Source organism: Lithobates pipiens, unplaced genomic scaffold, assembly GCF_037356315.1.
Source record: "Lithobates pipiens isolate NorthernLeopardFrog02 unplaced genomic scaffold, aLitPip1_a1.2 Scaffold_8, whole genome shotgun sequence".
Lineage (NCBI taxonomy): Eukaryota > Metazoa > Chordata > Amphibia > Anura > Ranidae > Lithobates > Lithobates pipiens.
In genome coordinates, this window is record NW_027507903.1 from 104,750,785 (window position 1) to 104,772,600 (window position 21,816).

At 47.4% G+C, this 21,816-nt stretch overlaps 1 protein-coding gene across 2 annotated transcripts in view; it reads right to left on the minus strand.

The window, feature by feature from the left end:
- The window catches only part of LOC143961409 (uncharacterized), an 86,276-nt gene that overhangs the window by 60,100 nt on the left and 4,360 nt on the right, over nt 1-21,816 (minus strand). For both annotated transcript variants that reach the window (XM_077470687.1, XM_077470686.1), the window contains exons 3-4: nt 14,651-14,808; nt 10,229-10,356 (exon numbers count right to left, since the gene is read on the minus strand). In XM_077470687.1, coding sequence (XP_077326813.1) covers nt 10,229-10,356; nt 14,651-14,808 — 286 coding nt within the window. The remainder of the gene's footprint in view (nt 1-10,228; nt 10,357-14,650; nt 14,809-21,816) is intronic.

Below are 21,816 nucleotides of genomic sequence, written 5' to 3' on the forward strand. Positions count from 1 at the left end.
ACCGACCCCAGTGCAGACACCCCGCTCAGTGCAGGACCCCCCTCAGTGCAGACACCCACCCTCAGTGCAGACTCCCTCAGTGAAGACCCCCCTCAGTAGTGCAGACACCCCTCCATTACAGACCCCCACTCAGTGCAGGACCCCCCAGCAGTACAGACACCCCCCAGTGCAGACACCCCCTTATTACAGACACCCCCAGCATTGGAGACACCCCCCAGCATTGCAGACACCCCCCCTGAGTAGTGCAGACCCCCCTCAGTGCAGACACCCCTCAGTAGTGCAGACAACCCCCCCATTACAGACCCCCCTCTGTGCAGGACCCCCCAGCCGTGCAGACACCCCCCCAGCAGTGCAGGCACCCCCCCAGCAGTGCAGGCTCCCCCCTCAGTAGTGCAGACTCCCCACCTCAGTGCAGACTCCCCACCTCAGTGCAGACTCCCCACCTCAGTGCAGACTCCCCACCTCAGTGCAGACTCCCCACCTCAGTGCAGACTCCCCACCTCAGTGCAGACTCCCCACCTCAGTGCAGACTCCCCACCTCAGTGCAGACTCCCTTCAGTAGTGCAGACCCCCTTCAGTAGTGCAGGACCCCCCCCTCAGTAGTGCAGGCGCCCCCCTCAGTAGTGTAGACCACCCTAGTAGTGCAGACCCCCTCAGTGCAGGACCCCTCTCAGTAGTGCAGACCCCCCCTAGTAGTGCAGGCCCCCCCCTCAGTAGTGCAGGCCCCCCCCTCAGCACAGACCCTCCCCCTCAGTAGTGCAGACCCCCCCACAATAATGTAGACTCCCCCTCAGTGCAGATCCCCCTCAGTAGTGCAGACTTCCCCCTCAGTAGTGCAGACTTCCCCCTCAGTAGTGCAGACTTCCCCCTCAGTAGTGCAGACCCTCCCCCTCAGTAGTGCAGACCCTCCCCCTCAGTAGTGCAGACCCCCCCTCAGTAGTGCAGACCCCCCAGTGCAGCAGACCCCCCCCCAGTGCAGCAGACCCCCCTCAGTAGTGCAGACCCCCCTCAGTAGTGCAGACCCCCCCAGTGCAGCAGACCCCCCCAGTGCAGCAGACCCCCCTCAGTAGTGTAGACCCCGCTCAGTGCAGCAGACCCCCCCTCAGTAGTGTAGACCCCCCTCAGTGCAGCAGACCCCCCTCAGTGCAGCAGACCCCCCCTCAGTGCAGCAGACCCCCCCTCAGTAGTGCAGACCCCCCTCAGTGCAGCAGACCCCCCCTCAATAGTGCAGACCCCCTTCAGTGCAGCAGACCCCCCTCAGTAGTGCAGACCCCCCTCAATGCAGGTCCCCCCCCCCTCAGTAGTGCAGACCCCCCTCAGTGCAGCAGACCCCCTCAGTGCAGCAGACCCCCTCAGTGCAGCAGACCCCCTCAGTGCAGCAGAACCCCTCAGTGCAGCAGAACCCCTAGTAGTGCAGAACCCCTAGTAGTGCAGAACCCCTAGTAGTGCAGAACCCCTAGTAGTGCAGAACCCCTAGTAGTGCAGAACCCCCCCTCAGTGCTGCAGATCCCCCAGTGCAGGACCCCCCTCAGTAGTGCAGAAGACCCCCTCAGTGCAGCAGACCCCCCCTCAATAGTGCAGACCCCTCCAGTAGTGTAGACCCCCCTCAGTGCAGCAGATCCCCACTCAATGCAGACCCCCTCAGTAGTGCAGACCCCCCCCTACATACCTCAGAACAGCGCTGAATCTGATACACAGTGCAGTGTGTGTCCCTCGAGCGTAGGCTCCTCCTCCTCTGTGGATGTAAACAGAGAGGAGGGGGAGGCGGCTGAGGTCCGTGCTGCTGTGTCCCTGTCCCGGCACGAGGTACAGCAGAGAGCAGTGTTAGTGATGCGGGCGGCTGCCGCTACCCCAGTGTGTCACCCCTCTGGCGGGTGTCACCCGGAGCGGCCAGCACCCGCCCGCTAACACCACTCCCCAGGCCCCAACTCGGCTGCGGGCCCCATAGCGCCCGCGTGGGACGCTATGGCGGTAGTTCCGCCACTGGTGGAAGCCTACAGAGCATGGAATAAGACCAGCACAAAAGTGGATATTAATTGGATGGAGTGTATTTTTGAACATTAAACACTGATTATATTGTTTATGAATGCATTTTATTTTTATTGTATGAAAGTATTTGCTGATCGGTTTTGATTGGCACTGATCACTTTAAAATATGTTTCCTATTGAGCACAATGTCACAAGGGGGTGCAATACATTTTTTTTGCACTACAGCAGGTGCAGAGCAACTGACATATTTTGCACAGTCACAGCACTGGGGAAAAATTAGAGTTACGCTTACCGGTAACGTCTTTTCCAGTAGTCTTTCAGGACAGCCACTATGAGAGATAGACTCCTCCTCTTCCTCTGGAAACACTGCGCCAGCCCATAAATTCTTACTTCCCCTGCCGGACCTCAGTTTATATCGAGAATACCTCCGGCCAGCTGGGGAGACACAAGAACACATTAATAACATATTTATCAAATAGCATTATCTTGCTGCGCTCTGGTCTTTTGTAAGACTCCCCCCAATTTTCGGGTGGGAACTAGGGCTGTCCTGAAAGACTACTGGAAAAGACGTTACCGGTAAGCGTAACTCTAATTTTCCCTAATCGTCTTTCAGGACAGCCACTATGAGAGGATAAGCGAGCACTTACCAGTTAGGGTGGGACTACAGCTTGCAAAACCTTTTGCCCAAAGGTCTGCTCACCTGCCGACACCAGATCCACTCTGTAGTGTTTTACAAAAGTGGAATAGCTGGACCATGTTGCTGCTCTGCAAATCTGCTCTGGCGTTGCTCCCGCTCTTTCTGCCTGGGAGGCTGCCATAGCTCTAGTGGAGTGTGCTTCAATACCCACTGGGATTTCTTTCCCTGCAACTAAATAAGCCTGCTCGATGGCTACTCTGAGCCACCTAGCAATAGTGCGCCGGGACGCCTTACAACCTTTCCTGGCCCCGGAAAACAAAACAAATAAGGAATCTGACCTTCTAAATGACTTGGTCAGTTCCAGATAGTGTAGGATACATCTAACATCCAAATAATGGAATTTTAGTTCCTTCTCACCGGAGGGATTGGGACAAAAGGAGGGCAAAACAATTTCCTGGCTTCTATGAAAGCTGGATGCCACTTTCGGCAAAAAGGCTGGATCGGTCTTTAAAACTATCCGATCCGGAAAAATAACGCAAAAGGGAGCCCTGACTGATAAGGCCTCCATCTCACTGACCCTCCTAGCAGTTGTTACTGCTACCAGAAACACTGTTTTCAGAGTAAGCTCTCTCAGAAAACACTCCTTTAAAGGCTCAAAGGGGGGTCCAGTTAAGCTCTGCAAAACTAAAGATAAATTCCATCTGGGAAAGGACAGACCCTGGACCGGTCTCTGTCTGGACAGGGCCCTAAAGAACCTGACTACCCATGGGTTGGCAGCCAAATGATCTTCTAAATAAACACTGAGGGCTGATACTTGACCCCTAAGGGTACTAATGGATAAGCCCTTATCTGCCCCACATTGTAAAAATTCCAACACTGCGGAGGAGCTCCGTACTGGGAAAGAGCTCTCTGCGCACCACTTGTTGAAACGCAACCAGACCTTTTCATAGATCTGGCGAGTTTCCTTTTGCCTACTGTCCAGGAGGGTAGAAACTAGTCTCTGTGAAAATCCCTTAGATTTTAATAAACCCTCCTCAGTAGCCAGGCCGCTAACTTCCACTGGCGTACCTGTGGGCAGAGGACTGGCCCCTGAGAGAGGAGATCGTCCCGAGGGGGCAAGAGTAAGGGAGGTTCTACCGCCAACTGCTTTAGCATTGAGAACCATGCTCTCTTGGGCCAATGTGGAGCCACCAGAATCAGAGATGTGCTTTCCATCTGAAACTTTCTCAGAACTGCTGGCAACAACGCTGGAGGTGGGAAGGCATAACAAGTTCTGAAGTGCCAATTCTGGCTCAAAGCGTCCACCCCTAAGGCTCCTTCTCCCCTTTTTAGGGAGAAAAAAACAGGGGGTTTTTGCATCGTTTCTGGACGCGAACAGGTCCACCTCCGGAGACCCCCATCTCTTTATTATGAGATTGAAGACCTCCTGGTTGAGAACCCAATCGCCCTCCCTCAGCCTCTTTCGGCTGAGAAAGTCTGCTACCACGTTTTTCTCTCCCCTCAGAAAAACTGCTGAGAGCGAAAGGGTGTAGGTTTCGGCCCAGGACAGGATCTCTGTCGCTAAAGGCAACAGGGCTCCGCTTCTCGTGCCACCCTGTTTGTTCAAATAGGCCACTACGGAAGAGTTGTCCGACCGCACCTGAATGTGGTGACCCCGGAGCTCTTTTTTGAAGAATTTGAGGGCTAGTCCCACTGCCCTTAATTCTTTCCAGTTGGACGATCGAGTCAACTCGCCGTCCTCCCAAGTGCCCTGGGCTAGAAGGGAACCCAAATGTGCCCCCCAACCTTTTCCACTTGCGTCTGTGGTTACTACCCGAGAAATCGGGATGAGCCACAGACGACCTTCCGACAGATTTGTCACTTTCCTCCACCACCAGAGGGATCTCTTTACCTGGTGTGGAATATGTACTAGGGTGTCTAGGGCCTCCTGACTGTGATCCCACACCCCTAGGATGAAGGTCTGTAGGGGACGAAAGTGTAGCCCTGCCCACTGCACTGCTGGAAGGGTGGATTTAAGGAGACCCAGTACTGACATCAGAACCCTTATGGAAACCAGCTGGTTGCTCTGAAGAGAGGCCACCGCACTGTCCAGTTTTTGTACCTTTTCTCTTAGTAGAAAAACTCTCAGTGTTGAGTCCAACAGGAAACCTGGATAGGAGATCTGTTGTGAGGGGATCAGGCTGGACTTTTCCAAGTTCAGAAGCCACCCCAGGTCTGTAAGGACCCCCTTGGTTAGATCGAGATCCTTGACCAACTGTGTTGGGGATGCTGCAAATAAAAGCAGGTCGTCCAGGTAGGCAATTATACATATCCCCTGGAGCCGAAGAAAGGCCATGGCTTCTGCCAGGACTTTGGTAAAAATGCGGGGAGCAGAGGATAGCCCGAATGGCAGGGCCTGAAACTGAAAGTGTACCGTTTCTCCGTCCAGATCTATGGCAAGGCGTAGAAACCTCTGCGAGGCTTCCGCTATAGGGATGTGTAAATACGCGCCCCTTAGGTCCAGAGATACCATGAAACAGTTGTGGGGCAGAAGCGCCTTTACTGAAAAGATCGATTCCATGCGGAATCTTTTGTAGGTCACTGAAGCGTTCAGGGGCTTTAAGTTCAGAATAAACCTGAACTTCCCTGAGGGTTTTTTCACTATGAAGATGTGAGAATAAAAACCCCTTCCCTCTTCTGCTTTTGGGACCCTGAGAATAACATCCTGATTCTCCAATTCCCTCAGAGCTTCAAGCAAGGCCTCGGCCTTTACCATGCACCTGGGTAGATGCGTGACAAGGAGCCTTTGAGGGGGTGGTCTTAGGAATTCCAAGAGGTACCCCCTTCTTATTACCCCTAAAATAAATTGATTGGGGGATATTGTCTCCCACTGTGGAAGAAAGGCCCCCAGTCTTCCTCCCACTGTAGCTGGAATGTCACTGGGTTTTACGGGGCTGGATAGGAGGGTGAAAAATCGCCCCTCCTCTGCCCCTGCCTTTTTGGGGCCAGGTTTTCTTTTTTCCCTCTGGTTTAGAGGTTTCCCTACGCCCCTGCGGACGAAACCCCTTTTTTGTTGGTACGGGGGTTTTCCGTTTGAGAGGAACGGACTTTTTCCTGTCCGCTGTCCGGTCTAGAACCGTCTCTAGCCCTGGGCCAAAAAGGAGGTCCCCCGTGAGGGGTATCCCACATAGCTTTATCTTGGAAGCATTATCCCCTGGCCATGTTTTTAACCAGAGGGCCCTTCTGGCCGAATTGGCTAGAGCCGCCGTTCTGCCCGACATGCGGACGGACTCAGCAGAGGCATCTGCAATGTAAGTGATCCCTCGCAGCATAGTAGGGAAGGATGACAGAATGGTTTCCTTATCTGTGCCTGCCTCAATATGTTGTTGGATCTGTGAGAGCCAGTGCTCTAAATTGCGAGCCACAACTGTAACTGCCATTTCAGGCTCAAGATTGCCGATAGCCGAGTCCCACGTTTTTTTAAGCAGAGAGTCAATCCTTTTGTCCATGACATCTGCCAAGGCCCCCATGTCTTCAAACGCCAAATCTGTGTGTCTGAAGACCTGGGAGAAAGCGGCATCCAATTTGGGACTTTTATTCCAAAGGCATGCCGGGTCCTCTGAAAATGGGAACCTTCTTTTGAGGGATCTAGACAAAAAGGGTTTTCTCTCCGGATCCTGCCACTCCTTTTTAACTGTTTCCATTAAAACTTTGTGCACTGGAAACACCCTTCTTTTTTGGCTCCCCCAAACCTGAATACATTTGGTCATGCAGGGTTAGGGGCTTTTTATCCGTCTGGATACCGAGGGTTGCATAAATTGCCTTTAAGAGGTCCTCTACCTCATCAAGGGATAATTTATATCTGGAGGCTTTCCTGGACCCGTCCTGGTCCTCCCCCTCGGAACCCTCCTGGGAATCGGAAGAGGAACTGTCTGGAAGTTCCCTACCTGTCCCTGAAGGGCCTGCAACCTCTGTCCCCCCTGTACTAGCAGGTTGGACCGGAGCAGAGCTCTGTGCTAGAGGTGGGGTTGTATCCTGGGGAGATGGACCCGTGGGAAGCTGACATTTTTCAAAAAGGGACCTAAAAGAAGAGAAGGTGGACGAGAGCTCTTTAACTGAAGCTGCTAGTCCTGACTCCTGCTCAGATTCCCTTTCCCTAACGAGGGAGTCAATACACCCCTTGCACAACACTTTGGTCCAAGATTCCCCTAAAATGTCCCTACAGGAGGCACACTTCTTTTTAGAGCTATGCGTAGACCTAGTTTTTTCCGTAGCTTTCTAAAAAAAAAAAAGGAAAAAAGATAAAACAGAAAAGACAAAGTCAATCAAAAGCTCGGGATATAACCATGGGAGTGCACTAGACCCTTTTTTAAACGAAGGGATCTGAGCCTCCCCTCACCCCTGGCCACCCAGGGGGTCTGTCCCACCCCCATGATAGAACCATACATTGGGGTGGGGGGAACCTAGATAGAGTGTACCCCTCCCCAGGGTGCTCTTACCTTAGGAATGCTGGAGATAGAGTCTGTCGTTTGAGCCTCAGCTTCCGACATGACTGCAGGTGGCTGCTTACTACAGAGTTCCACGCTGCCTGTGCGCGTTCTGAACTCATCTCCAGCTTGTGCCCGGCCCTCCTATCAGCTCCACGACCCGGAAGTCGATCGTATTCGAGGTCAAGCCTTCGTTTCCGCCAGATACGACGTCGCCCGTCGTTCGGCCTGCTCGGTTCAAAGAAAAAAAGGGGCGGACTGTACCCATGTACAGGGAAATCTTCCGAACGGCTTGCCAGCTGCGTCCCTGTAGACGCGATAGGAGTCCCCCACGACCTGAAGCCGCGCTCGACTCGGAAGGGGTGGCAGTACCTGGTGAGGTAAGTAAACCGTTCGACCCGTCCGACACGCGGACGTTGGTTTCGAACGGTTTGAACCCAGCTTTCTCCAAACGAAGCCCCTGCTTCTTTCAACTGGGTTCTTTTAATGACAAAACGGCCACAGCCTCCCCGACTGATCGGCCTGGTTCCTTGCACAGTGTCTCCCCGCCGGAGGAAACACTAATAACTGAGGTCCGGCAGGGGAAGTAAGAATTTATGGGCTGGCGCAGTGTTTCCAGAGGAAGAGGAGGAGTCTATCTCTCATAGTGGCTGTCCTGAAAGACGATTAGGGAAATATACAAGGACGATTCTTACACTGCGATTGTTGTTTGATAATGTCACCGTGATGCACGCCCAGGGCAACTATCCATCATGGTCCATGACTGGGGTATAGGAAATAAGGGGGACTTATTCCAAGTAAGCAAGACTAGTTGTGATCCATGGCATCACTAGAGGGTGGCTTTTGGGGCTGTCTGAACACACACACACAAATCTTACTGTAGCACTAACCCCCGAAGGAGCGGCTGAATTTTTCTGGGCTTAACAATTACCTCCGCCAGCTCGCACTTGTTCCTGTCTAGGGGTTCCCAGGGTTGATGGCCCAGTAACTGTAGAGACCGACACTTGAGTTCCTTGTTAGGATTTTAATTTAGCATAAAACGGTTGAACTCCTTCTCTAAGTTGGGAATAGAGGGCATCAGGGTAAAGTTTAGCTCAGGTGCTTGGAACTGCTGACTTCAATAAAAGTCTCTCTCTCTGTCCAGGGAATAGCCTCTCGCAACTGGATTCTTTAACTGTTGGGTAAAATCCTTAAGTTTTTATTTAGCAGCCAACAGGTAATTCTAGCTTTTCAAAGTCTCTCACACAGGCTTGGTTGGAAACTTTGTTATAACTGGAAGGATAGAAGTAGGAACCTTTCTTACTGTACCAGAATCTTTCAGCTGGTCCGGCAATACTGAAAGAATTGTGGATTCAGTCAATGTCCATGGCAGCTCAGCTTCCAGGCTCTTACCGAGCAGCCAGCCTTGTGCGTGGCTCTCTTACTGAAGAGTCCTCCCCTGGTCGTGTGTAGAGTTGCTGGGCCTCTCCAAACCCAAGACAGCACCGGAACACCTTAGAATCCTCCTTCCAGTTACTGCGCTTCGAACTAGCCAGTTCTGAGGCTCGGAAACGGATGGATCCGCACCCCAGGCCATGAGGGACCCTGGGGGCTGGTCAGTAGGACCACGGAGTCAGCAACAACTTCTGGACCAGAACCCAGAACCACGTGACTGACACCTTAAGTACCCTCTCCCGGATTACGCAGTGAGACAAACGTGCTCACTGATTGGCTCGAAGATGAAGATAGGTACCCAATGCATCCAACCAGACTGCGTTCTAAAGCCTCCCACAGGTGTACAACCCCACCTATGACCACCAATAACACAGATTTGCAATGAACTTAGACCGAGCATAGACACTAAAATGCAACAATTTCTCCAGAGATCAGCCCTTGCTTAGTACACAGAAGTCAATTATTAATTTTATAATTTAAATATCCCAAAAGTGGGCAGTGCATAAAAAATAAAAATAAAAATAAAAAACACACAAAACATAAAAAAACTGAAATAAAAGCTTTACCGAAGCTCATGCTTTGGCAGAAGCATACTGAAACATGAGCAACTTCCTAGTTTAAACTGGCTTTGTGAAAATCATGCCGTTCATATCCCAGGATTCTCAATTTATTGAAATATGGATGTGGGCTGGACATTAGCCCCTGGTCAATGAACCCTGGAAGGTGTTCCTGTCTCAGTCCTTAGGACAGTTCTGTGTTCTGAAATTACCAGAGTTGAAATGGCCCAGAACAGCACTGATCGTTGTGCTGGGGATCTCTGCCTGCCACAATCAGGCGCCATATAAAACAGTTTTCTGTTCTTCTCTAGGATTCCACACGTTACAAATACAGATTTACATGTACTTGTAGCACAACATGTGTACGATGAAAAAGGATTTTCATCTCTCTACTGCTAATATTTTTGCTTTTATAGGTGATGAAATAGATTCCTTAGATCTGTTGATATCAAAGCTTGCAGACCTTCTGAGGTCTTCTACCGCCTCCCTGATACTTGTAGCCAAAACGGCTGGGACGCTTCAGAAAGGTGACAATCTAGGTTTACTCGAATACAATACTTTATTGGCATCTACAGTGTGTGCCACCGATATTGTGTCAATCTTGCCGCTGTTAGTGAGATTGACACCCGCAAGCCCCGTCACGGGAGCCAGTGCCGAGCTATGTCGCTCGAGAAGCACAGCTCGCAGAGGCGATTTCTAGCGCGATCCCATCACACTGAAAACACAATATCGGGAGGCACCTACTGTAGGAGTCAACTCTATCCTAGAAGCTGGCCCTGTCCTTTTCAAATGCTAATGGAGGAACAGGTTTATGACTGATTACTGTATATTTAATAACACAGAATTTAACTATATCTACAAATACACTACTTCAGATCACATCCCATCTCAGCTACTAGCATAATTTCCCTACTTTTATGTTTGTTACATCCACGTTTAGGGCACAGGTCATGTAGCACATTTTAGTTGGTTTTAGTTCAAATTTTAGCGCTGCAAATAAGATAAATTTAAGATATCAAGGGGATCTCTCAATAGCCGAGGACTTTCCTCAGTAAGGTATAAAAAGAGGGCATGGACACTTTTCTAAACATTCAATAATGAAAACCTGCCAGAAACATTTGGGTAATGCAGGCATCCCGTTTTACCTCTTTTTGTAAACTCTCCAGGTAACTCTGCTTTTTTTGAGCATTTTGTGAAGTGGCAATAAACCCAAAATGGAGAACAACAAAACTGATGGAGAAAGACTCTTGCTGCAGGTTCTTTGGGGTATATCCTAAAAAATAAACAACATTTTATTACATAGAATTCACAAGTTCTTGTTCATTAACCTAAAAAGTCATGCCACCAAAAATGAATTCAAGTTATGCTGCTGGAGCCCCAAAAAATAAAGAGGAACCAGATTGACTTGTACCACCCTGTATTGTCTGTAGTGCAAGTGCCGATTCACATCAGCGGACTCCGCGAGATCGCATGTGAATCGCACCGCAGTGCAAATCACATGCGATGTCTGCCATACAGATTGTATGGCTCAGATCACATTTGGACCAAACTCACACAGGACCCTTTTTGGTTCGTACCAGAATCAGATTGCATGGGTGTTCACATCCATGCGATATGATTCATGTCAAAACTGTCAGTTTGCAGTGCCATATGCGAGCTGAAAAACAGGGATGTCATTAATGTATTGACACTCCTGACAGTTCACATATGGCAGTGTGAACTGCTGCTCGAGTCGCATGCAATGCAGTGGATTTGCACGGCTCCTGCATCGTACAAGTGTGAACAGAGCCTAAATCAATGAAACTCCCAGTGCGGTAAGCTTTAAGGATGTTCATGGTTATCCGATTTGCCATGCCACATGCTGTCAGTTGATTCACTCAAGTTCTGTGCAAACCGAAAAAAGCCAATGATCTGCCTGCAGGCATTGGAAACAGTGGAAACCTGAATACAAGTTAAAATATTTCTGGTCATATTTGCAGTGAAGGAACTAATTTTTGGCACCGATAAGAATCCATTATTAAATGGAAGCTAATCTTCTATTAAAAGCATACCAGATCAACATTGTAACTAATTTGCAAGCAGGTTAATTTGACAATACTGTTCTCTTACCCATATGACCATATCATACATAATTCCTTGCTTAGCGTGCTTTATAAACTAAAAATAAAAATTCTGTCCCCTCAAAAAAAAAAAAAAAAAAAAAAGGGAGCACAAGCCGCCACTGTTTGCACCATCAACCCCGGATAGATACTCAGGACACAGAGCCCCAGCCGTTCATTCACCACCTGGGGGGAGCACAATTTCCACCAAGGTCGTCCTTGTAAGTTTTCTGCCCCATATAGTCTAGGGCAGGGAACTAATCTAATTTCTCCCCTTACCTTTACAATTTGTCCCTGCCTGCATTATTATGTCACAAAAAAGGTATGTACTGCAGGTTGTCACACCTTTGAGGTGCAGCCTTGTTTTTGCTGAATTCTTTTAAAAATACTTTTGTGTGTGTGTGTTGAAGTTTTTTTATTCACTTTATGAGATTATCTATAAACCGCCCCAAAGATGCTGTTTGCAGGACTTTTTCTAACGTCCCGCAAGCGCACCGCCCCAGTGTGAAAGCACTCAGGCTTTCACATTCGGGTGGCATGGGAGGCAGTTTTCAGGTGCTATTTCTAGCGCCAAAACCTGCCTCAGTGCGAGAGGGGCCCATGTCATCTTTAGATATAGATACATTTTACACTAAAAGAACTTAGATTTTTAGGCTACTTGCACATTAGAATTTCTAATATATAGGATATTTTGACATTCATGAATGCATGTTGTATTTAATGTTTATTTTTAATTGTTTAGGGTATTTATACATTTTCTTTAATAGGGGCTACAAAAGTGAATTGTGCAAACTGCACAAAAGACACTTCTGAGGTGATCCGATTGCAATATTCAATCAATAGTGATGGTAGTACCAGAAAGATATGGGTGACGTGACCACACAATGAAGTTGGACAGGAAGTGGTTGATAATATAAAACAGAAAATGTAGCGCGAAGGTGAGAAACATTAATATTTGAAAAGTGATTAGATCCAAATAATCCGTGCTAAGAAAAGAAGTCCCACACTTATTGTGATAAAAACTGCAAAAAAATATTGCGTGTAGTATACAACACCCAATGCAATATACATATAACTGTATGTCATAAATAATAATTGCGTGAAAAAATATATGGAACCAAGACTGAAAATGGACTGAAGTCAGTTCAAATTATGAAGGAAGTCCTCTTAATAAATTAAACCAGGAGTGATCAATCTTCCCATCTAAACCATAGATCAAGGCGGGGAGGATGCCGACAACAGTAGCCCGTTTGTCTGAAGTACTATTTGAGGATTCAACCTTCTATGGATACACGATGAATACTCTTACTGGAAATGTTGGACCTACCTGTCTTACGACAGTGGGTCTACAGCACTTGTAATCCCAAAGGATTGGGTTCCAGCTTTCGATGTAGTGGATCCTAGTATATGGTCCCCATGTGGACGTCCTCAGTCCTGGATGGAGGTAGGTATTCCTAAAAGGCCACCAGCCGATATTCTTCAAACTCGAGAGCGATGTCATTTTGGGAACACAATATATCCGAACTTTACGTTATGAATAGGGACTCAAACGGATGGTACATAAAATAGGAAAAAGAAAGCAAAAGGGCTCCGGATGGTGCAGATCAAAAAAAAAAAAAAAAAAAAAGGTTGGTTTTTATTAAAAAAAAATTCTCTATAATAAAAAGTGATCACAAAAGAGACTAGTAAAAAGCAATGTGGGGTGCACATAATGCTTTGACGCATTTCAACACTAACGGTCTTCAACAGGGGCATACTTTAGTACTATATTGTATTGGGTGTTGTATACTACACGCAATATTTTTTGCAGTTTTTCCTCACAATAAGTGTGGGACTTCTTTTCTTAGCACGGATTATTTGGATCTAATCACTTTTCAAATGTTAATGTATTTCTCACCTTAGCGCTACATTTTCTGTTTTATATCTATTTCAACTGTTTGTTTGAGTGTTAGCTGCTGATTCTATTATAGTAGCACAGTGTCTCCCCTTCTCACTACAGTGGTTGATAATAGTCCCGTCTGCCACTGCAGCAGACTGCTTGTAGTTCTCAATGAACTGAGGGCTCCGGGTGGTGTCCTTTGTCCATTGACACCACCTTCAATTTTCTAACTGAAAGCCCATACAGGGGTACAGATGGAAAAATGGAGGGAGAGTGTGCAGTAAACACAGAACAAAGAACATGCTCTATTGCAAATTACCTTGGAGAATGGAAACCAGTGCTCTGACCCAGATTCCTTTGAACTGTAGCAATAAGCCTCTAATACAGTGGTCTCCAAACTGTGGCCTGAGGGCCAGATGTGGCCCTTTACTATCCCTTATCAGGCCTCCGGGCACTATTTCTCCCACTTACATCAATAGTGGGGTATAATTCCTGCCATTGACCCAAAGTTTGATCCCATCCACCTATCCCTTAGTGACTCCAGTATGCCCTATGACCCCACTCCCCCAGTATGATCCCAGTCCACCTATTATCTAGTGACTCCAGTGCCCAGGCATTATTCCTCCAACTAATATCAATTAATGTGGCACTATTCCTCCAACCGATACAAACAAGGCACTATTTCTTCCACTGATACCAATGGTGGGGCACTACGCATACTTCTACTGACCACCAACCCTGAGGCAAGGTTTATTCTCGTTGATGCTGGGTCTGGGACATTTTCTACCCCCACTGGCAACAATCCAAACCCCTAAGGTCTGAAGGGCAGTAAGCTGGACCTTGTTTGAAAAGTTTGGAGAAATCTGTTCCAATACAATGAACCCAGCTACTCGATAACATCCATTGCAAGAATTTTTCATTCTTTGGCTATATGGCAGAATACATTTATTATTTTTTACTTAAAAGTTAACATGGCTGTTAAACTGCATAGGGGATTATTTACTGTTAGAGCTGTAAAGATTTGGAACTCCCTTCCACAGTTAGGCTTCTCGCACAAGCCCATGCAATGCAAATCCAAACCAGTATTCTTCCTCCGTGAAGTCCACCCACCCATAAACAGAAATGGCTTTGCACGGCTGTACTGTGGTATATGCCAGGAGGGAAAATTCCCCCGGGACTTGCATTGTATAGACTAAGACACCAGTGTGCAAGAGGCCTAGAGGATATATCGGAGAATGTAGATAAACAGCTAGGTGCGATTCTCAGTAAACAAAATTTAGCAACCTTACCAACTATAACTGGTACATTAGTTGCAGCATTTGTGGGTGGTACAGGCCAACATTTGTACATTTACAGATTTTTTGGTTAAACCACATTTAAAAATCATGTTTTAGACAAAGTAAGCAGATTTACACAAAAAAAAAAAAAAAAAAAAAAAAAACTGTGGCATCAAAACTAATTTCTTCCAAAACTATGGTGAAATATTTTACACATTAAAAGCCATTAGCCCAATGGTAATCAACCATTAGGAAGTAAAGATTTTGTGATGGCACAGACCTTTAATATCCAGAAAAGTACATTGACCATACCATTGCACTGCACAGTAGACGCATTAATGTTCCACCCAAAATAATTATTCTTTATTGCAAGGTTATCAGAAAGAACGGTCCTCACTATGTCAGAGGCGCTAGGGGCAGATGGTCCGCTTTTAAATGCAATTTTACTTTGAACAACTACTGAGCCATTCCTATACAAACAAAAAATAAAAAAAGAAGAAGGAGGAGGGGAAAAAAAATACATTAAAAAAAATTACAAAACAATGGTTTAAGCTTTATTGCAAAAACATACACCAAAAAAAAAAAAAAAAAAAACCACACACACACACACACACACACACACACAACACTGCTTTTTAGGGCACACATTTTTAATTCATTGTAATTGCATGCATTGTAAAAAGTAGGCAACATATAAAACCTTAGAAATACAATCTTGTGACAAAATATTCTGTACATTTTGTCACAAGATTTGTGTTTCTATGGCTTTTCTTATACGTCATTTTCTTTTACAATTAAAAATGGCAAACTATTGTTTAGTCATGATTTTTAAGTAGTGCCTTAAAAATACACAATAGTCTTTTTTTAGTGTTCGTCCTATGTCATTTCAGATGTGATACCCTACATACATACACTTGAAAAAAACGTTAGAGTTAGAGTTAGACTTACCAGTAACTTTTTCTAGGAGACTTCCAGGACAGCCTCTGAGACATAGGGCTCCTCCTTCCAGGACAGGAAACACGCATACACCACGTCTTAAAAAAGGTGGTCCTCCAGGCCTCCCTCTTCAGTTTAACCAAAAACTACCAGAAGGCTCTGAAAGATATCACACTAACACAACGTTATTAAATACATCCAACACCAGTCAATCCAAAACACCGGGTGGGAAACCAGGCTGTCCTGCAAGACTCCTAGAAAAAGTTACCGGTAAGTCTAACTCCGGTTTTCTCCTCTTGTCTTCCAGGACAGCCTCTGAGATGATAAGCAAGAAACTTACGTCCAAATGTCTGCTCACTTTCCGACAACAAATCCAGATGGTAATGCTTGGCAAATGTCGAGTAGCTGGACCATGTTGCCGCTTTGCAGATAACCTCCAGAGAGGCTCCGGCCCTCTCTGCCCATGAAACAGACTGCCCTAGTGGAATGTGCCTTAACCAACGGGGCTTGCTTACCTTCCAACTTATAAGCTTCTACAATTGCCTTGCTTATCCATCTAGCAATAGAAGATTGAGGCCCTGCAGCCCTTGCGGACCCCTGAAAAATTAACAAAGAGTGTCCGAGATCCTAAATCCTTTAGTAATCTCTAAATAAACTAAAAGGTTCCTCCTAACATCCAATAAACGTTAGAGATTCCTTCCTCCCACCTACACCCGAGGTGGATCGGAAAGTTGGCAGGACAATATCTGAGTCCTATGAAACGTAGAAACTACCTTGGGGAGAAAACTAGGATTTGTCTTAAGAACGATCCTATCCTCCCTTATTAACAAAAATGACTCCCTAATAGAGAGCCTGCAAATCACTCACCCTTCTGGCTGAAGTGATTGCTATCAAAAACACTGTCTTGCGTACCACCCACTTTAACATGGCTCCCTCCAGAGGCTCAAAAGGACTACTGGTAAGTGCTTTGAGAACCACAGAGAGGTCCCAAGTGGGGCAGGATATAACTTTCACTGGTCTGGACCTTGCCAGGGCCTTGAAAAAATTCCTAATGAACTGATTCTGCTGAAGAGAGGTCTGCAAGAAAATACTCAAAGCCACAGTCTGCACCTTTAGGGTACTAACAGAAAGGCCCAGTTCCACACCTGCCTGAAGAAAATCCAGGACTGCTGGAATCCCAGGATGATTCAGACCTTGCTCTACCAACCAGGAATTAAATCTCTTCCATACCTTGGCATAGATTGCCCTAGTTACTGGCTTACGGCACTCAAGAAGAGTTTTTAATCCCCATCTGAAAATCCCTGAGCTCTTAACAGCTGTTCCTCAGATACCAAGCCGATAGCCTGGGGTTCTCTATCCGAGGGTGTAGAATTGGCCCCTGGGAAATCAGATCTTCTTTGACTGGAAGGGGTAGAGGAGGGTAGATGGCAAACCAGGGTCTCTTTGGCCAGAATGGAGTCACTAGGATGAGATACGTTAAATCTGCTAGAAATTTTTGGAGGACCGCAGCTATCAGCCGAACTGGAGGAAAGGCATAATACAGGTTGAACTGTCAAGGGTTGGCAAAGGCGTCTATTCCCCTGGCCTGATCCTGTGGGTGGACATAAAAGAATTGTGCCACCTTCTTGTTGGCCTCCGAGGCAAAAAGATCCACCTCTGGTTGTCCCCAATGTCCTACGATCTGCCCGAACACTTCTATGTTGAGGGACCACTCGTCCTGACACACCCGCTGACAGCTGAGAAAGTCCGCCAGTGAATTTCGAGAGCCTTTCAGGTGAATGGCTGACAATGAGGCCAGATTCACCTCTGCCCAGCACAAAATCTTGCTGGCTATAGTCTGCAGGGCAGGACTCCTTGTGCCCCCCTGCTTGTTTAAATATGCGACAGCTGCCGCATTGTCTGTTTGAACCTGTAGGTGTAATCCCCTTATCCAGGATTGAAAGACCACCATGGTTCTCAGAATAGCCAGCAATTCCCTCTGATTTGAGTATTGATGAGCCTCCATCAGTGACCAGGCTCCCTGAGCTCAGGACTGCTCCAGATGAGCGCCCCACCCCCAGGTACTGGCATCGGTCGTCATCACTATGGCCACAGGACGGGCCCAAGACAGACCAACCTCCAGGTTGCGATGAGCCCGCCACCACCATAAAGTCCTTTTGACTTTTGCCGGTATCTGTATAGGTTGATCTAGGGTTTGCCCTCTGCCATCCCAGCAACTCAGCATGAGATTTTGCAGAGGACTCTAATGTAGTCTTGCCCAAGGAACCACCGGAAAACAAGACGTCAGACCCAGAACTCATCACTTCTCTGATCGGGAATAGCTGATTGGATTGAAGCTGGGCCACTGCCTGATCCACTTTCAGAATTTTCTCCCCCGGGAGAAAAACCATCTCCACTGAAGATATTTTGTACCCCAAATACAGGACTTCTTGTGCTAGGGTAAGCTGGGATTTTTCCTGGTTGATTAGCCACCCGAGAGATAGGAGAAAACTGGGCCTCTCTCTCTCTAGTTGCTGAACAGAGGGGGGCCACAATCAGGATATCGTCCAGGTAAGGGATCACTGCAATTGCCCTGACTCTTAACGGAGCTAAGGCCTCTGCTAGAACTTTTGTTAAAATTATTGGTGATGACGATAGACCGAAAGGAAGCACCTGGAACTGGAAATGCAGAACTTCTGCACCTATCCTTACCGCCAGTCTGAGGAATTTCTGAAGTTCCTGATGTATAGGGATATGTAGATAGGCATCCCTGAGGTCTACTGTGGCCATATAACATCCTGGAAAGAGGAGGCTGGTTATAGTAAAGATAGATTCCATCCTGAATCGTTTATACTTTACAAACAGATTCAGGGGCCGGGGACTCAGGATCAGTCTGAACTTTCCAGACGGTTTTCTCACAACACACACATGGGAGTAAACCCCCTGACCCTGCTCCCTCTTGGGCACCCGTATAAGGGCTCTCTGATCTACCAGGTCCCCTAACAACAGGCCCAGAGCTGTTGCTTTTTCCCAGTCTCTGGGCAACTGAGTAACCTAAAAGATTGAGGGGGTAAACAAACTGAACTCCAGTCTGTAACCGTTCCTTAGGATATCCAAAATGAATGGACTTGGAGTGAACTTTGTCCATTGTGGGAGGAATTCCCCCAATCTCCCCCCCACCGGGACACAGGAGTCACTGGAGCTTTTTGGTGGCTTGAGGAGGATTAAATAGGATTCCTCCTCTTCCACGGCATTTATGACCTGTCCAAAGTTTTTTGGGGCGGCTGTTTCTTCTGCTGGCCCTGTTGTCTGGAGCCTTGGGAAAAAAAGAAAAAAAAAAAAAAAAAAAAAAAAAAAAAAACACGTTTTCCCTCGGACTTCCTCTTCTTCTCAGGAAACGCCTTCTACCTATCCTGAGTGCATTCCAATGCCTCCTGAAGGCCTGGCCCAAGCAAGTGGTCAACCGAAAAGGGTAATCCACAAAGCTTTAATTTGGAGGCAGAGTCGCCCTTCCAAGTTTTAAGCCATACCCGCCCTTCTTGCTGCATTTACCAAGGCAGCTGACCTAGCGGCCAGTTTTACCGATTCTGCGGAGGCATCCCCCAAAAAGCCCACTGCTTTGTACAGGAGGGGAAAAGATTTCAGGAGCTGTTGACTGGAAGTACCCGCTGAAATATGGGACTGCAACTGCGATAACCAGCACTCCAGGTACCTGGAAACACACGTACCTGCTAGGGCTGGTTTCAACCCAATTGAAGAGGCATCCCAAGCCCTCTTCAGCAACACATCCCCTCTCCTATCCATGGGATCCCTGAGCGATCCTAAATCAAAGGCCAAGTCTGTATTTTTTGAGACTTTAGCCAAGGGTGCGTCCAGTTTAGGCACCTTATTCCATGGAAGTGAAGCATCCACTTCAAATGGGAAGAGAAGAAAGGCCTCTTTCCTGGCTGTTCCCACTCCCGCAGAATCAAATCAATTAGGGATTTATGTATGGGAAAGACCCTGGATTTCTGAGCACTAGACCGCTGGTACATTAAGTCGTGCTTGGACAGTTGAACCTGCTCCTCACAAATTTCGAACGTGTCATAAATAGCTTTTAGTAGATCCCCCACATCGTCCAGAGATAACCTATATCTGGACCCTCTGGAAGAATCCTCCTCTTCCTCCGAGTCCGATGCTGAATCTACACTTGTGATCTAGACCACCTTTCCCTCTCCCCCTCGCCCTCCTGACTGGGTTCGGATAGGGAAGGGAGAATAGCTGCCTTATGCATGCTTAAAGGGGGCCCTACATCCTATCCATTAGAATGGCTGAAAGGTGGACGCAAACTCATCCTTAACAGACGTCAGGATCTTATGACAAGCTGCCACAGAATCATCCTTGACGAGGCTACTGACAGTCGGGGCATAAAGGCTTCCCAATTGGGGCCTAACTTAGTCCCACACATGGCACGTTTCTTCCTAGGGAGCTGTGTCCTGTCCTGGGCTTTAACCTAAAAAACCAAACAGAAGAGACAAAGGACAAATTTCCATTGAAAAGATTCCCTGACCCACAACCACCACTGTGCCTGGGTCAGTATAGGAAGTGCCTATGCCATCACCAAGGGTTCTCCACCCAGGGAGGGAGAATCTGGGTCCCGAGAACCCTAAACCCCCCAGTGCAAGTATGGTCCACCCTCGCCATTCTACTTGGGATGTACCAGAGCCCACTGAACCGCAGTCCGTAGCCTGAACCGCCGTCTCCATGTTCCTGGTGCCTTGCGCAGCCTAGCTGGGCTTTCCACACCGCTCCGGGTACCTGTGTACTCCACCACTGCGCCTCTAGAGACCAGAACTGTGTCTCATGGCGCCCCCTGATGGCGTAGTTCCGCCAGAAGTCTCACCGCCACCTGCTGGAACACACAAGCCCTGCCCCTTCGCGGCTGCAGCGAACAATCGTCAGAACGGCTGGCTGAGAGTCTCTCACCCGCCGGCTGCACTACCACAGGTTACCGCGCTGTGGGGGACAAAGGGGAGAATCACAAGAGGTCCAGCTCTCCCTGAGCGAACGGCAGCGGGTGGACAAGTATCCTGCGCTTCCCCAGCAGGACAGAGGGATGCCTAGGCAGGAGGAGGCCAATGCCAGGTGCTCTTCCCAGGACAACCCTGAGACATGGAGATCCCTTAGTTCCTCTAACGTGCTCCTTCCCATCTGGCAGGAAACACTAACTGAAGAGGGAGGCCTGGAGGACCACCTTTTAGGACATGGTGTATGCATGTTTCCTGTCCTGGAGGGAGGAGCCCTATGTCTCAGAGGCTGTCCTGGAAGATGAGAGGAGAAAAGTTATAATTTAAAATTTCTGAATTTACTATGACATAAGGCTACCATTATATATGCTGCTTATCCAACTGGGCAGAGATCAAACATGTTTGCTGCAAAAGCCTCTACTTCAAATTGCCTAAGGAGGGAGGCAATTTGAGACGGAACAATAAAGTGTACGAGCATAGGGGGGTTGCTGCTGGCTTCCCTCCTTATTCCTCAGCTGTTGCAGGGGACGTTTCAGGATAGGGAGTGGGAAAGGGGCTAGTCAATGCGTCATTTACTGGCCCTTTCCTTTTCTAAAATGAACACAACCTGGGCCTATCCATAACTGAAGCAAAGTAAAATGTTTACTATGCTTCAGTTTGTAGATGAATGGGAAACCGCCCAGCACAGAGCACTTCCTATTCATTCACCGTGCAGTGCAGCTGAGGCTACAGAGAAAAAGGTGTGTGTGAGCCCTGTGGGGCATGCAATTTGTTACATCTCAGGGTATTTTTTGTGTTATATTATATATATTGCGTGGTATCTGCAAAAAGGAACCACCTCCTTGGTTGCAAATATTGAGCAGTATGGTTTGAGACTAACACCAAAAGTAATCTGCAATTATGTGGAAGAATGTTTACTACAAATGTCTATGTTTATGTAAGAATTTGTTGTACTCTTGCTGCCTTTTTTCTTGTCACTTGAACTTTTTATTGCAGGAATGATAGCTTTCTTCCTCTCCATCTACCATAAAAAAATAAAAATAAAAAAACCACACACCACACCTTTGACTTGTGTTGGGCATTAGGTTACTGGGGCATCCTTAAACCCCAAAAGGATAACTGTTTAAAGCAGAACTTCAGTACTTCCCCCCCCCCCCCATTTTCCATCTATTAAATCTTCTGCCCTTGTTAACTTTGGATAGTAAAACATTCATTTTCTGCCAGTAAATGCCTTATACAGCCCACTTTCTTGTCATTAGCCTAGGCCAGCGAATGGCGACCATATCAGTGGCCTAGGCTTATGCACAGCTCTCACCTTTGTGAGTTTACCAGGAAGGGGGGTGCGAGTCATAAGAGGGCAAATAAGAGCTGGAGGTGTGTCTGTAAATCCAGGAAGTGAGCAGGCAGCAGCTTCAGCTACAGTTAAAATGGATGCAGCCAGAATCAGTGACGGGAGGTTTCTGCAGCATATTTGGCAAGTACAGAATCACAGTATATAAAAAAAAAAATTTAAAAAAATGTACGCAAAGTGGTTGGAGGAAAGCTTCAGAATGGCAA